The following is a 17,500-nucleotide window of genomic DNA, read 5'->3' as shown; positions in this document are numbered from 1 at the left end:
CAATTAGTCAAAGGTCCTACTAGACTAACTACTTCTTCTGAAACATGCATAGATCTTGTCTTTTCCAATAAGAGTGACAGAATTCAAAAGACGTTCAATATGATCACAGGTCTGTCAGACCATAACTTCATTCTGTTCTCAAGAAAGCCATCTAAAAATAGATTTGCTTGTACTAAGAAAACAATATCAGAGCAGATGAGGGTACCAAGGAGGGAGATTCCAAATTTGACACAGGCACTAAACAATATCAATTGGGATAATTATCTCACCCATAATCATGTTTGTGACAACTGTAATGTATTTATGGCTGTTATCCAAGACACAGTGTCTGCATTTACTAGAAAAATTAAAGTAAAACCATCAAAAAAGAATCACCTCCCATGGTTAAATGAAACCATAAGGACATTAATGAAAAAACGAGATCATGCTCTTAAAATATCACTTAAAACGAAAAGGGTGAACGACAGACAGATATTTACTTCTCTTAGAAATAAAGTGGTAAAGGAAATTCGTTTGTCAAAAGCAAATTTTTTTATTAATATAATTAGTACTGCAAGAGGAAATGCTAAAGAGATCTGGACAAATATAAAAAAACTGACAGGAAATAGTATATTGCACAGAGAAATTAGGGAGCTGCAGCTAGAGGAGAAAGTCATCCATGATCCAAGGGAAATTGCAACAACTTTGAACAACTACTTTATAGACTCAGTTAAAGAACTGACTCAAAGCAACCGCCCTCAGATAGAATACCACCCACCAATGCCACTGAACGCCGACAAACACTTTCTTAATTTGTGCGTAGTGTCGCAGTCACAAGTTGATAAAGCTGTGTGTGGCCTCAAAAACTCTAAAGCCAAAGATGCATTTTGTATGGACGTAACATTTAAAATATCACAAAGAGTTTTTCATAGCACCCTTAACTACTATTATAAATAAATCCATAAACGAAAGTTCCTTCCCTAAACCCTGGAAGTGCTCTGTCATCACACCAGTCTTTAAGTCAGGTAATCCTGCAGAAACCAGCAACTATAGACCGATAAGCATACTTCCAGCAGTCTCCAAAGTCATGGAAAAAATAGTGGAGCAAATTGTAGATCACCTTAACAACAGTCCTTATACCTTAAACAAGATGCAATTTGGCTTTAGAAAACATTATTCTACTGAGACAGCGGTTTGCTTCTTTTTGGAAAATATAAAATCAAAGCTGGATGCAGGCGGTGTCATCGGTGCTGTTTTCATCGATCTTAGAAAAGCGTTTGACACCATTAACCACCAGATACTGCTGATTAAACTGTCTCATTTTAACTTCTCCCCAAGTACTCTAAATTGGATTGAGTCATACATAACTGCAAGATCACAGTGTGTTAGGATACAGAACATGAAATCAACATTAGGTAACAACAATCTTGGGGTACCACAGGGGTCAGTCCTAGGTCCACTGCTTTTCAGTTTGTTTATAAACGATCTGCCAAACTGTTGTCCTTCGAATGTCACCTGCCAAATGTATGCCGATGATGCCTCTTGAGTCAGCAAAATTGTATTGTGACACTATGATTATGCCCCACATGTCCTTGCGTAACAAGTTGGGCATCGGCCTGTAAGACGACACTAAAGCCAATTGAAACAGTTTTTAAACAAGCTCTAAAAGTATTAGATAAAAAACCAAAAACGTACCATCACTGTCAGATATTTAAAAAACATGAGCGCTTAAGCTGGGACAACACTGTTAAACACACCGACGCCATCTTGATTTACAAACTCTTCCATGGCAAAGCACCTCCTCCATTACAAGAATTTGTGAAAAAAAACTCAAACAGATCAACAAGAGCTGCTTCTAGAGGTGACTGTGTAGTTCCTTTTAGAAAAAGTGCCTTTAGTCAAGCCACTTTCTCTGTTCGTGCTTCTCACATCTGGAATTCAATACCAAACACAATACGTGAACTCCCGACTCTCACCTCTTTTAGCAAACATCTTAAAGCTTGGCTATTGGAAGAACAACACTGTTGTCACAACTGTGCCTAAACTTGTATATTTGTTTTAATGTTAGCTAATTGTTGGGGTACCATCCGCAATTTCTACTGAGTACATACATAAACATCACTGCTTTATTATGATTACTATACTCCCTCTTCCCCATTAATATCTTCACTATTTATTATATATTTATTTACTTTTTAGGTATTAGGGCTACATGCAAGGCAAGATGCACTTTATATTCTTAAAAATGGGTACTCCCAATATCATAAAATTACCATTGCTGGTATTTAATAAATGTAATGTGTATTGATTATTGTGCATTTAAAATAGCACTTTATATTTACTGTGCAATCGGGCAATCTGCAATATAATTAAGCACCTAACACTTTAACGCTTAAGCACTATGCACTTTAATCAACCCTTTGATATAATAAACATAGCGTTTAACACTAGTGAAATACGTTTGGTCCCCTGACCCTTGGCCTGGATGTTCCATGATCCACTATACTTTTCATTGTTCTTGCTCCTCTTTTTCTTTTCTGTTCTATTGTGCTCAAGGACACGTTTTCTCTCCTCCTGCTCATTCTGGCCATGAAGGCCAACTGCCAACTTTTTGTTATCGATGTTTTATTGATTTGCCTGCCAAAGGGACTTAAGATGGAAATTAGCTGTTGGCTATAATCTTGCATATTTGCATGTATATGTTCATTAATATGTATTGTGCCTGTTTTAAATAAATAAACTCAAACTCAAATCTTTCTACCTCTTTCCCTTGACCATGACAACTTACTCAATTCCGGTTCAAGTGTCAACTCCAGTCTGCATGCCGTAAGACGGAGTTCATCTCTGGCTTCGCTGCTCAGCAATCACTGAACTTCCTTGCCCTCACTGAGACGTGGTTAACACCAACCAACTCTTCCACTCCTGCAGCTCTTTTTGCTGCCTTCTCCTTTTCTCACAGGCCTAGACCCACTGGTAGAGGTGGGGGAACAAGTCTTCTCATCAACCGCAATTGGAAGTTCTCCCTCCATCCACTGCCATAGTTTTCCCGATGGTTCTTCGAATCCCATGCTGAAACAATAACTTCTCCCTCACCAATAACCATTGTTGTTCTCCACTGCCCACCTCGTCCTTTAGGAGAATTTCTTCACGTCCTCCTTTCAAACTTCCCTGAAGATGGCCCACCACTTGTTCTTCTCTGCGACTTCAACATCCAGCTCGAGAAGTCAGCAGACTTACTTCTTCTACTCTCCTCCTTCGCTCTTCTGCTCACTTCCATCACCACCTACTCACAAAGTCGTAAACCACCTTGATTTCATCTTCACCAGGAACTGCTCTACTACTGATCTCTCCATAATTCCACTTCATGTCTCTGATCACTACTTCATCAATTTCTCGCTCCCATTCTCCCGATCAGACTGTCTCCCCCTACCGACACCCAGCTAATCCTTTCATTTCCTCAGTCTGAAACACAGGCAGCAGCACATACCTCTGCATGTCTGGCCGACATCTCCCAGTGGATGTCCTCACACTCAACCTGGGAAAGACTGAACTACTTTACCTACCAGGGAAGGGCTCTCCCACCACTGACCTCCACATCACTGTCCAGAACACAGTGGTTGCCTCCACCGAGACCGCTACAAACCTTGGTGTGACTCTTGACAACCATCTGTCCCTCACTGCAAACGCTACCGCTACCACCAGATCCTGCAGATTCTTGCTGCATAACATCAGAAGAATCCATCCGCTTCTCACCCAGAAGGCAGCTCAGGTCCTGGTCAAGGCGCTGGTCATCTCACGCCTGGACTACTGCGAGTCCCTCATGGCAGGTCTGACTGCCAAAGCCATCCGACCTCTGCAACTCATCCAGAATGCAGCTGCTCGATTGGTCTTCAATCTTCCCAAATTTTCACATACAACACCACTCCTCCGCTCCCTCCACTGGTTAGCAGTGGCTGCGCAGATACGCTTCAAGACTCTAGCTCTGGCTTACTCCGCTGCTAGTGGTTCAGGCCCAGCTTACATCCAGGATCTTGTCAAACCCTACAATCCTGCCCGTCCTCTCCGCTCTGCATCAGCCAAACAGCTGGCAACTCCCACCCTGCGTGGGTCAACTCGCCTAAAAACCACTTCCAGACTTTTCTCTGTACTGGATCCCAGATGGTGGAACGAGCTCCCCACTGACATCAGGACCTCAGACAGCCTGTACATATTCCGCCGCAGGCTGAAGACCTACCTCTTCCAACAATACCTCGATTAAGTCATGATCACCTAATACATAAAAAACAACAACTCTTCTTTCTTTAGCATATAGCACTCCTGTAGCAGTTACAGTTGGCTCTTAAAGTTCTGTTTTTACTTGGTTCCTGTGGTCTAAGGCTAGTACCTTCAGGTTGAATGCACTTATTGTAAGTCGCTTTGGACAAGAGCGTCAGCTAAATGACATATAATGTAATGTAAATGTAAATGAAAATGTTTCTTTTATAATGGAGGTCTATGGGGAGAATGCTTCTTTTATAATGGAGATCTATGGTGAAAACGCTTCTTTTATAATGGAGGTCAATAATAAGAATGCTGTTGCAGTACCACAGGTCACTCACCGCAGTATGTCAGGACTTCCTCTGAGCTCCTCATTGGTTTATTCTGCTGTGATGTCACTCTCAGGTGTTTGCTCCGCCCAAACTCCTCCCCCAGCAGGTAGAACCAACCACTCACAACCTGCCAATACAGAGGGGACGGGGTCAACACACGAAGAGAAACTGTCAATTATTTCATCATAATGAAAAGTAACAATAAATGTTTTTATAAATAATTTATTGTTTAAAGTTTTTCAAAATAAAAGCTTCTCTTTTCACTGACCTCAGAGGACGAGACCAGAGAACGGATCCCAAAACTCATACAGCCAATCAGCTGCCTGCACCTGAGACACAACACCTGTTAGTTCTGTAGGTCCCCACAAGGCACACAGAGCAACACATATATTCAAAGCAAAGATGTCATCACTCACCTGCTGAACACTGACACCATCAACCTGCTAACATCATCACTGACACACCTGGAACACACACACACAGGTAACGTCAACGTGTGTGTGTGCTACTGTGGTTGTGTGTGTGTGTGTGTGTGTGTGTGTGTGTGTGTGTGTGTCTCACAGTATAAACTCCTGGTTGTATTCAGGGTTTTTGTTGTTGAAGACTGGAGGAGTTTTCATCCTGATGCTGAGGTCAGAGGTCACCACCTACACACACACACACACAGATTAACACACTCAGTATGTATTAATGAGGTCACATTTACATTTAGTCAACCAATGAAGGTCTAGTGCTGTAAGAGGCGTTAGTGCAGCAATAAGGTCTAGTGAGGATTCTTTAAGGAGTAGAGTTGTGGTGTGGTGCTAGGAGAGAAGGTCCTCTCTGAAGAGCTGGGTCTTCAGGAGGTTTTTAAAGGTAAAGAGGGACACTCCTGCTCTGGTAGGAACTGGTAGTGGTTCCACCAACGGGAAACAACCAACACAAAGAGTTTGGATTGCCTTGGACCAACGGGTGGCAGAGCCAGGCGCTATTCATTGGAAGAGCTCATTGGTGGTGAAGTAGTGTATGCCTGAATCAGGGTGTCAGGTAGGTAGGTGCAGTACCGGAGACAGCTTTGTAGGCCAGCATTAGAGATCTGGATTTGATGCTGAAACAGGTAGCCAGTGGAGCTGGATGAGCAGTGGTGAGACACATGACATGGATAATTTTTTTTGTAAAATTTGTGATTTTTTTCTCATAAATTTGTGATTTTTTTTCTCATAAATTTGTCTTTTTCTTCAAAAATTTGAGGCTTTTTTAAAAATCTTTTTATTAGGAATTTTCACAACAATTGACAAGTACAAATGTATTTACAGTTGTTAGCATCAAAATTGTACAGAGCCAAGGGTTTTGTATCAATAGCTTCTTGTTCCAAACGTTCATTGTCCATTCCCTTTTAATAATATGAATATGTAAAGAAAAGGAAAAAACAAAAACACACAATTTAACTATTTACATCCAGAGGGGTATGGAGGCAAAAAGTGAATACATAACATGAATAAATAAATATAAATGTCTGTAGCAGTTAGGCATCATTCATTTGCATTCACATCACTTAGATACAGTGGGAAACCCAAAAAAAGTAAATCAAATAAAAAGTGGATTTCTTCAGCTTGTTACCTTGACAAAATCCTTTCTTATAGGTCTGATGAACTGCACCCATCTTTCCCAATGTTTCATAAATATGTCTAACTTTAGGTTGAGAGAAAAAGTTACCTTTTCCATGGTATATATATCTATTGTCACAATATCAAATTCTTAACTGTAGGTGCAGTCTACAACATCCATCTTTTAGTTATGGCCTTTTTTCCAGCTGCCAGTAATGCACCCATTAAATATTTGTCAATAACACTCAGTTTTGGGGGGATATAACCTAAGTACATGATTTTGAAATCAAATGGTATATGTGTGTTAAAAATATCCTGTATTGCTTTAAGTATATCTTTCCAGTAACTCTGTATGTTTGGACATTCCCAGAACACATGGTAATGACCTGCAGCCTGACATCCACATTTCCGCCAGCACTGGGAATTACCATTACTTTGGTGCACCTTCATGAGTGGAGTGATAAAATATCGAGTTACATTCTTCCAGCAAAATTCCTTCCATGCATTAGCCTTGCTAACGCCAGACTATATCACAAATGAGATATGGCACTTTGGGACTAAAATGTTCAATTCTGCTTCTGCAACATTTTTCTGCAGCATGTTCTGGCTCTGGCTGCTCTATAGTTTCAGCTCACAGTCTACCGGGTGTGTGTGTGTGTGTGTGTCTGTGTGTCTGTGTGTCTGTGAGAGTGTTGCTTGCTACTTTGCTTCTCCAGTTCTCGCTTTCTGCAAGATTATTTATTTTTTACGCCTTATTTCCCCCTCATGTCATTCAGCCACACACATCCACTGATTTTATGAGCAATAGACAAGCTGCTGCGTGACTCTCGCCGGCTCCGCTGTCCCCCGGCTCGCATGCGAGATCAGCAGCGTTTCAGCAGTGAGCGGTAGTGAGGCTAGTTGGTAGATTAGACTTTTGCCAAATCCTGTCGGAAGAAAGGCAAAAACATCCTTTTTGGTGGTGATAAAGGAGTGTAAAGTCAAACGTTGTTGTTCTTTTAAAATCAACTTTGGCTCTAAACTACCTGTCTACAGCTAGGTCCAATGAGAGCTTTGCGTCTGCTGCAGCCATGTCGGATCCGTAAGAAAACTCCAAGCTACAAGCTTCCGTCTGTCCAATAGTACGCGTTATCGTCTTGCCGTCCCTCCCCGTTCTGTGATTGGATCCCTAAAACAGGGCTAAGGATCAGCCATGGACAACAGACCCTTTCGCAGTTCTAAATGATATGGAGCATGCAAGGCAGTATGGGTATACCCAGGCTATCCATGCATGGGATTTTGTAATTTTCCATTGAGATAGACAAATGTCCTCCCATTCATTGTCCATTATTGTTAGGCCGCTTTCCCGTTCCCATTTATCCTGTATATATTTTGTTGAGGAAATTTCTAAATTTAGAAAAAAAACCCTCTTTAATATCAAAGTGAAAACAGATTTCTACAAAATATTATCAATTCATTGGAAATAAATGAGGTAAAATAAATGATTGCATAAGTATTTATCCCCTTTAAAGTAACTGATCTAATTCAACAAAGTTCCAGCTAGTTGATGCAGCAGTGTCACAGTTAGTGAAATGGAGATCACTTGAGTACAGTTGATGTGTGTCAAGTGATCGTAGTACAAAAACATGTGTCTGGGAGGTCCAGTCTCTGGTTCATCACTATCCCTGCTACAATTGCAACATGAAGACAATTCAATAGTTTTGGATAAGAATGGAAGAAGTGAGACAGGGCGATAGTTTCCGATTAAGTGGGAAAAGTGCTGGAGGACAGTGACGCATTAATCACTTGTGTGATAGCTGGCGTGATTGTTGGGCTAATGGACTGAAGAAGGTTTGTTGGTATAGGGTCCAACAAGCATGTAGTAGGATGGCTACATGTCAACAGTTTGGTTACCTCACTCTCAGAGAGGAGTGTAAAGCCAGAAAATGAGGTGCTAGCCAGTGATTCAGTGCCGGGAGTCGGGTGGGGAGTGAGCTGGTAAGAGAATTGGCTGCTGATTGCTGCAACTTTGCCTGTAAAGAAGGATGCAAATGTGTCCACGGTGAGGCAGGTAGGAGGGGGAGGAGGCGGAGGGTTGAGTAGTGATTTGAAGGTGGAGAAGAGTTTACAAGTGTCAGTGACACTGTTGACTTTGTCGTTGTAAAAAACATCCTTTGTAGCAGTGATGCTGGCTAAGAAGGAGGACAAGAGTGTCTGGTAGCTTATGAGGTCATCAGCTAGTTTGGATTTGAGCCATTTTCTTTCAGCAGCTCTGAGCTTGGTACGCTGTGATCTGAGGGTATCATTCAACCATGGGTGGGATTGGTTGGGTCGAGCAGGCCTTGTCGATAAAGGAGGTGAACGGAGGTAGGGCAGAGGCGAGTGAAGTGGTTTGGGGATAAGTTCCGGAGGTTACGGTGGAACGTAACCATTGATGCAGGAGCAGAGGGTCGCTCTGAAAGAGCGTCATTAAACTGGATAAAAAGGTGATCTGAAAGGTGGAGAGGCGTTACCACCAGTGCATCGGTGGCAAAGTTACGGATGAGAATCAAGGCAAGGTTCTTGCCAGCTTTGTGAGTAGGAGGACTTTGGACCAGCTGGAGCTCAAAGGAATGAATTAACGACATGAAGTTATTAGAGTCTGGACTGTCTTAGTGGATGTTCATGTCGCCCAGGACAAGCAGCGGACAGTCATGATCAGGTATGGAAGACAGCAGGGTCTAGCTTGTCGGTAAATGACAACAACGTAGGCTTTAACAGGAGCAGTTACTGCAATGGTATGGTGTTCAAAAGTGTCATAATCGGTGGAATGCAACAGTGGGGTGAAATTCCATTTGTTGGAAATTAGCAGGCCAATCGCACCTCTTCACCCAGAAGGACTGGTGTTGTGGGAGAGGGTGTAATTAGTGGTTTGATCCAGGTCTCAGTGAGAGCAAGGAGCTGAAGAGACAGGTGGTTGATGTAAGCCGTAATGAAATCGCTTTTGTTTACTGCATAATTGGCAGTTGCACAGGCCCATGGAGAAGGAGGTGACACTGTGTGAGGACTGTTTTAGAGGCCAGAGGTTAGTTAGGTTTCTGCACATTTTGGCAAGATGTTTTCTGTGTGGACTGGAGACAACAACAGGAATGAAGTGGTACAATTGTAAGACTGTGGAGGGAATAGGACTGGTTCACTTTGCTAGGTGAACTTGCAAAGGTAAACTTGCTAGCTTTGTCCGTCTTACTTGCCTTAGCCTCGTCCGTCTTACTTGCCTTGGTCTCGTCTGTCTTACCTGAGGATGGCTGATGCTGCCGCTTCAGTAATTGCCCCTTTTCTTATAGTGTCACTGTAATTAAACACGGCTGTTCTCGCATTCAGGCTGATTGTGACCAGCGTAGACCGCCCTCTTCCAGAGCTGTGAATGGTTGGAATTTCCAATTGAGGTGCTAAATTGCTCACACCTGGGTGGTTGTAACCGCCCCTAGGTGGCCCCTTAATTGCTCACTTGCCCTCACAGAGATGAATTCTGAGGATTCAGAATTCAGAAAGGAATGCAGATTTAGGCTAATCACAGAAAAATATTCAGAGATATTCAGACCGCCCCAGCTGAAAAACTCTTACTGCCCAGTCAGTGTAGTTTCAGTGAATTTCTGGATATTTCCAATATACTTTCACTTATCTCAATGCAACCAGAGGACTGTTGTTACTCTGTGTGTGTGTGTGTGTGTGTGTGTGTGTGTGTGTGTGTGTGTTGACTTCCTGTTGGAGTCTCTTTACCTTCACGTAGGAGTCACATGACCTCAGCCCGCGAGCCTCGTGGACTGTAGAGAGAACAGAACTGTCATCAGTTATTGATCAGTTATTGGTGTCTGATCAGAAGTGTCTGTCAATGAAAGCTCTCCTCTGATTGGCTGCAGCACTTACTGTGAATGATGAGTTGTCCCGCCCCCGGAGTGATTGACAGCCGCAGCAGACCTACAGAGAGATTATTGATTATTGATCAGATAACTGATTATTATTATTATTATGGTGAGTTTATTGATCGTACCTCTGCCTCTGAACACTGACGGGTGGATCCTCCTCCTCCTCCTGGTCCTGGTCTCAGACCCTGTCCTGGCCCTGGTCTCAGACCCTGTCCTGGTCCTAGTCTCAGACCCTGTCCTGGCCCTAGTCTCAGACCCTGTCCTCGTCCTGGTCTCAGAATCTGTCCTGGTGCAAGTCTCAGATCCTGTCCTGGTCCTGGCTGGCGCGCCGTCTGCTCTGCTGGACTCTGGACCCAGGACTTTCCTCCGGCTGATTCTGGCCCCTGAGGACTGATCTGAGACTGTGGTCCTCAGTGGGCCTCCTGTGGACCTGGACCTGACCTGGACCAGAACAGACAGATCAGATGTGGGCGGTACTAAGACCCGAGGACAGGATGCCACACTGAGACTTGTGTCTTACTGACCTCAGACGGGGAGGAACCTGTGGTTCTGGTCCATGTGACCGAGCTCCTCCGGTCCTTCTGGGTCTCAGCAGATCCTGGATCAGTCTGGAGCTTGGTCTTCCTGATGAGGGCCAGTCTAACCTCAGGTCTGCAGAACTGGACCTGATCTCCACACCTGAGCCCAGACTCAGACCCGATCCCAATAACGGTCCTGGTTCTGCTTCTGGACTGTGGACCCCTGCAGAACCAGACCAGAACCTCAGAGAGACCAGCAGCAGTGTGTGTGTGTGTGTGTGTGTGTGTGTGTGTGTGTGTTCTCACCATCTCTTCAGGTTCTGCAGATCTTCTCCTGGATCTCTATTCTCCTCACAGCCTCCTCCTGTTCTCCTCCTCCTCCTCCTCCTCTTCACCTCCTCCTGCTCCACCTCTCTGCACCTCCTCCTCCTCCTCTTCACCTCCTCCTGCTCCTCCTCTCTGCACCTTCTCTTACAGCCAGGAGGCTGACAGTTGGCCTCCTGGTGCAGCTGGAGAGCAGCTCCACCACAGGGCCTATCAGAGAGCAGAACGTCAGCCGAGGCTCCGCCCCCAAAGAGAGATTATAAAATTCACTTCATTAATCAAACAAACTGATTGTTATTAGGGCCACGGGGCAATTGCTCCCAGCAAAGCTCCGAGCACTATTGTTATACTGTGGATTTTTTCTTCTTCCTCTTCCGGACGCAATTTTGTTCCGATATACAAATTATATATCAAAACGTGCGGTTTGATCGAGATTGGTGTGCTATTACTTTTCTCTACGGAATATGACGTAAGTCTCGAAAAACTGCCCAAAATTTTGCATTGAAGTGAATGGGACGGCTGAAAAAAATGAGCGAAAAAGAACAATAATTGGAGATTTTCAAACATCTACTTCTCCGGCATAATTTCACCTACAGACTAGACCATTTAAACTTTAAACAGTAGACACAAGTCTTGTGTATTGGTGTATTAATCCACGTTTCGATAGGTCATATAGTTTTTTATCAATCCCTGTTCAAGAACCGTGATCATTTTTGGAGAAATTCTGAGATTATAATGGGTGTGTATTGAATGGAATGTTCGTGAAAACTGCGCTCCAGGCCGCAAATTCCACTCTTCAGAAATAATTTATGCATTGAAACGTAGGAAAAAACATGCACCAACAGCCCCATTGACTCCCATATTAAAAATGTAGGAAGATTTCTGTAGAAAAGCATATTTAACAGTTTTTCAGATCGCTCTCACATAGCTACTTCTAAATTTTTCTTCACAAAAAACATATGTAGATGTTCAGGAAGAACTCAGGACAATCAAAGTGAAGTCGGATCAATGATAGGTATTATGGTTTTCTCTCATCAGTCTCTCGGTGATACATGAATTGCTTTAATTGTGAAGCGAAGCAGCTGTTAAACTCAAAATTCGTCATCGTAAAGTAAATAATTATTTGTACATTGAGACGAGTGTGCGCACAGGCGTCGACTACGTGCGCACATGGCATGGCACTTTTCACCCGTCACCTCTTCTTTATCTGGTGTACTCACAATACGCATGTCTGTACGCACGCCTATTTATCAGTCTTTTTGCAGGCACAGGCGACGCGGTTAAGCCGTTTTAGTATAGTTCGCAGGCAAAAAATACCCCTCATACAGATACACATGCTTCTCACACATACACACACGCACACACACACACATTTTGAGGTTAAAGGGCATAGGTTGCTGTATAAATGAATACTTGAAAAGGAATGCTTGTTGTAGGTGTGCTCCTTGTATATAATATAGTATCATAACATTACTAGTATTAATTGGTTGAAATCTCTGAAGAATCTCATCATAGTGTACACACACCGGCAGTAGCCCCCGTGGCCCTTTTAGAATTTCCCCAGAGGAAATTTTCTAGTTGTTCTTGTCATTATTATTATTATTATTATTATTATTATTATTATTATAAAACAAACTAACATTTTGTTTTGTTTTTTTTTCTTTAATCTTTTTCTTCTTTGAACTCCATTTCTTTCATCTTTATTTCTTTGAACTCTATTTTCTTTCATTTTTATTTCTTTCATTTTTATTTTTTCTATCTTTATTTTTTTTATCTTTGTGTCAGTGAATCAGAGTTGCAGCAGCAGAAGAAGAAAGGATTAGAAACAGGTAGTGAAGCTGCAGCTCGTCACACTGATTGAAGATAACGAGGAGGATTAACGGATGAACACACTAACACACACACACACACACACACACACACACACATTAAACTGACTGTTTTTGTTCTTCGGAGTTTATTGAAGCAGAAAATATTTGAATTATTTGATGTTACTTAAATAGTTAAAACATGTGAAGTTTAACATCTGATCCTATTAAAGCTGATTTTAAACTTTATTCTGTTATTCAAATGAAATCCAGCAGCAGCCACATTAAAAATATTTCATCAGTTTATCATCAAACTCAAAGATTGAAAGTCTAAATTTTCACACACATTTTCACTTTTATCTCTTTGGACTTAATCTGACTTTTATTACATTTATAATAATGACAATAATAATAATAATAATAATAATAATAATGAAACATTAAATCTGTTGTGACTCACCTTTTCCTGCTGCAAAGAGAATCCATCACAGCTCCACGACTGATCAATAACTGATCAACTGACTCACTATATGACTATTAAACTAACTAACTATCTGACTGTCTGCCTGTAAAGTTTTTCGTCTTTCTGCTGTTTGTTTCTTAAATTTTCCCTCTGAAGAAAAAATTCAAACCAGCTGTAGATTTTCAAGTTAAAACCACCAACAGGTTCGTTTCCTGTCTGCCCCTTCAACATAAGAGCTTCTTTATTTTTATGGCACCAAAGAAAGTGTTCTTTGGACAGACACTGAAGGCTGGATGATGTTCTGGAGCTTTCCACTGAACCTCATGATTTTACTCTTCAGGGAGAAGTTTGTTTAGTTTGTTTAGATTGTTTAGTTTGTTTATTTTGTTTTGTTTGAGCCCAGATCACGTGACCCCCCCCCCCCCCCCCCCCCCCAGACACACACACACACACACACACACACACACACAGTTCCCAGCATGTGAAGGGTTGAATTGGTTAAAGGAATCTTTATCTGAACATCAGTTCATCATCTGATCCACAAATAAGACTAATAAGGCCTTTACTGTGAAAATCCCGCCTCAGCTTCCTGTGCTGTTGATGCAGCTTGTGTGAGTGACATCACTTCCTGTTGCTGAAGGTCCACATGTGTTTGTCATTAACAGAGGAGAAGAAGAAGAAGAAGAAGAGGAGGAGGAGGCACCAACTCAGAGTCCATTCAGAAATCTGATTGTTTAACTTTTTACAGCTTCTGCTCTTTCATTTGTTTTTATTTATGGAAAATAAAATATGTATATCCTCTGTTAATGTAAAAATGTTCTTTTAGTTAAAAATAAAGTATCAAATGTCCTGCAGATCATGATTAATCTTGCTCTACAGACTTTAAGTTGTACATGTAACTCTAACTCATTTGATTTGCTCACACACTAATCCACATAAAATATACTTTAATTTGGCTTCCTACAAGCAATTCAATTTCTGATAGCAAAATTGATCTAAATAAGCAGATACCCCTTACATCTTTTGGGTGACCCCTGCTGGAGGCAATTTGTATCTGCAACCAGATACCCCTACATATGTTACATACAGTACTGTAACTGTTGCTATGTTACATACAGTAACTCTACTGCTACTTGTAACTGTTACTATGTTACATACAGTAACTCTACTGCTACTATGTTACATACAGTAACTCTACTGTAACTGTTACTATGTTACATACAGTAACTCTACTGCTACTATGTTACATACAGTAACTCTGCTGTAACTGTTACCATGTTACATACAGTAACTCTACTGCTACTATGTTACATACAGTAACTGCTGTAGCTGTTACTATGTTACATACAGTAACTCTACTGCTACTATGTTACATACAGTAACTGCTGTAGCTGTTACTATGTTACATACAGTAACTCTACTGTAACTATGTTACACTCAGTAACTGGTCCTGACCATAGGTCCTGACCAGGTTAACTTCTCAGCATGAGTTGCCATGGTGATCTAGTCAGATTAAAAGAGAACCACCTTCGTGATATTGAAAACTCAGAGTTAGAGCTGAAGTTACCTTGCTAACCCTCAAATCCAGCTTTGTTGTACAGGGCTCAGATTCTCTCTCTCTCTCTCTCTCTCTCTCTCTCTCTCTCTCTCTCTCTTTCTCTCTCTCTCTCTCTTCTCTCTCTCTCTCTCTCTCTCTCTCTCTCTCTCTCTCTCTCTCTCTCTGTGAGGACCTGTTTGTGTCTCAGTGAGGACCTGTTTATGACTTGGTCAGGACCTGTTTGTGTCTCGGTGAGGACCTGTTTGTGTCTCAGGATGATCGTTTGGTTTGAAGAGAAGAAATAAAGTTTGGTTCGTTGTCGTCTGCTGGAGCCTGAAGACAGGAAGTAAGTTATTAATATTCAGCTTCTTATGTTGGTGGTGTTCTTGTTGTTTTTGTTGTTGTTTTTTTTGTTTGTAGATTGTCGACAATCATAATTAATTAAACATAAATAAAAAGTAAATCAGAGGATTTGAACATGTTCAAAGGTTAAATAACGTTTAGAAATTAAACATAAATAAAATTAGATGTTGTTGATTTATGACTATATTTATATATTATTTATATTGGTTCTGTGATCACTCTGATAATAAAGTGTAGATAGATAGGAACTTTATTAATTGTAAATTGTGAGGCGTTCAGAGACTCTCTGAGGATCCATCAAACTAAAGTGACTCTGACACAAACAGACGCTCAGAGAGTCTCACCAGCTGCTCACCGAGTCTCTAACTAGTCTCTCAACAGACTGTGAGCTGCATAAATCGGGTATGACTGGATTTTTATACATTTTTATTGATTCATGATTAACAAAAGGTTTAATTTAGCAGCAAATGTGGAACAAATGGCCAGGAGCGAGACTCTTTAATCCTCACAGGTTCAGGAGTCTGGGACATCGGGAGGATCAGAAGCTGCAGAAATCTATGAGTCCTCCACAAGCCTCAGATCCTGGTGCAGACTCTGTGATTCAGGAGGTTCTACAGATCCTTTATACCTCCTCTCCACCAGGACAGTCTGAGTCCTGATCCTGAACCACTTCTCTGCAGGTTCTGGTTCCAGAGCAGTACCAAGTCTCTGCTGGTCTCCAACCACGACCCTCTCACACCAGGGGCTGGGGGCGGGGCTACCTGACCAACAACACCAACTAACACCTGTGTCATTCATTTGATCTGTCCACAGCCTAAAGACTCTCTGTCAAAAAGCAAACAGGTTCTGAGACAGTTCATAAGTTCAACCAACTGGGAACCAGAACCAGCAAAGGAACCAGATTTTTGTTGAAAAGGGGTCTCAGTAGTTTCAGAGATTACAGACCTTTATGAACGTCCTGACCAAGACTGCTCCACTTCAGGATGTTCTATGGCTTCTACGGGTTCTATGAGTTCTACAGGTTCTATGGGTTCTACAGGTTCTACAGTTTCTACGAGTTCTTCGGGTTCTAGAATTTCTACGGGTTATTGAGGTTCGACAGGTTCTATGCTTTCCACGGGTTCTACATGTTCTACGGGTTTTTACGGGTTCTACATGTTTTATGGGTAGAGTTTTATTTTGACGGGAACACGTTCCTATGAAGGACTCCATCTCCCAGGAGGCTTTGCAGCAGGCTGACCTGTCTCAGGTGTGTGTGTCTTTCAGGATGATGCTGAACGACAGGTGGACCATCATGAACAACAGCAGCTCCGAGCTCGGCAGCAAGAGGTCCAACAAACACAAGGTACGCTACGCTAGCTGCTAGTTGTTAGCCTGTTAGCCTATTAGCACCTCCCCCTTACCTTCAGCCACTGTGGCGTCGGAAAACAGTTCAAACAGAACAAAGACAAAATATCTGATAGAACTATTTACATTCAACGTCCAACTCAGGGGACAGAAAGACAGGCAGAGAGAGACACAGACAGACAGAGAGTTAATTCGTGTTAATCTGCAGTTAAACTATCAGGTCAAAGTGTCTCTAATCTGCAGCAGCTGTCACTGACATATGAGGATTAAACCCAGAGACACGAGACGCCCTGCAAACAACACATCCCATAACACAACCCCTCCAGAAACCCTTTGAAATGCACAGTCTGCATCAGTCCATCTGCCTAAAAAAGTTCTAACAAAAGGTTTCTCAGCTGTTTCTTGTAGTATTAGATGTCCTTAATAACATACTAAACTAAGTTTACCAAAATCAGACCACTAGAAAGGTATCATTTTCAAGATGGACAGGAAGCACCAACACTTGGCAATGCCATATGAGAAAAGAAAAATAATGATAATAATAACAATAACAATAATTATTATTATTACTGAAGGGAAACTGTAAAGTGTCTGTGGTGCAAGGTGCACATGCAGGAAGGCTCACTGGAACTGCACAGATCTTTGTGGTTACGAATGTACTAAAAGATATGAGTGAAGCTAATAAAGTTTAATTGAATTTATGCATGTTATTCATTTTTCAGAATATATGCACCATATATGACCTACATTAATCAGTTGGAAATGACATAAATACATGGCCAAAATAAACATATTGGATCAAATAATCATCTAGTGATCTAGTCCTTGACCCAGTAAATGTAGATTTTAACACCAAGATCGACCTTCTGAGTGGCTTGGAAGATACATTGGTTCTCATAGACTTTATATGGCTGCCATCTCCGATCCACAATCTTGATGAAGTTGTCCATCAAAAATTGAAACTTATGGTGATAGAGAGCATGTGGAAAACATGTGGAGCTTTTGTCCGACGTGTCCCCTTTATTTAGCTCAGCCTCCTGACTAGAAGGAGTAATGGTCATTTTAAAGACCTGGAGGTTTTGAAAATGGGGCAATTCTTGGA

The 17,500-nt window shown here is 41.8% G+C and overlaps 2 protein-coding genes across 2 annotated transcripts in view; one reads left to right on the top strand and one right to left on the bottom strand.

Annotated features, from left to right (window-relative positions):
* The window catches only part of LOC131974937 (uncharacterized), a gene marked incomplete at its 5' end in the record, with an annotated part of 13,663 nt that extends 2,736 nt beyond the window's left edge, over positions 1–10,927 (bottom strand). The window contains 9 exons of the mRNA XM_059337446.1: positions 4,578–4,695; positions 4,837–4,897; positions 4,985–5,032; positions 5,130–5,215; positions 9,893–9,936; positions 10,040–10,090; positions 10,164–10,479; positions 10,563–10,779; positions 10,863–10,927. Coding sequence (XP_059193429.1) covers positions 4,578–4,695; positions 4,837–4,897; positions 4,985–5,032; positions 5,130–5,215; positions 9,893–9,936; positions 10,040–10,090; positions 10,164–10,479; positions 10,563–10,779; positions 10,863–10,927 — 1,006 coding nt within the window. The remainder of the gene's footprint in view (positions 1–4,577; positions 4,696–4,836; positions 4,898–4,984; positions 5,033–5,129; positions 5,216–9,892; positions 9,937–10,039; positions 10,091–10,163; positions 10,480–10,562; positions 10,780–10,862) is intronic.
* Positions 10,928–15,338: 4,411 nt separating this feature from the next.
* fibcd1a (fibrinogen C domain containing 1a) overlaps positions 15,339–17,500 on the top strand; it is an 8,580-nt gene continuing 6,418 nt past the window's right edge. The window contains exons 1-2 of the mRNA XM_059337614.1: positions 15,339–15,358; positions 16,318–16,396. Of these exons, the coding sequence (XP_059193597.1) occupies positions 16,319–16,396 (78 nt within the window). The 5' untranslated portion in view covers positions 15,339–15,358; position 16,318. The remainder of the gene's footprint in view (positions 15,359–16,317; positions 16,397–17,500) is intronic.

Source organism: Centropristis striata, chromosome 7 (assembly GCF_030273125.1).
Source record: "Centropristis striata isolate RG_2023a ecotype Rhode Island chromosome 7, C.striata_1.0, whole genome shotgun sequence".
NCBI lineage: Eukaryota > Metazoa > Chordata > Actinopteri > Perciformes > Serranidae > Centropristis > Centropristis striata.
Note: the sequence above shows the minus strand (reverse complement) of the source record. Positions and strands in the feature narration are given on the sequence as shown.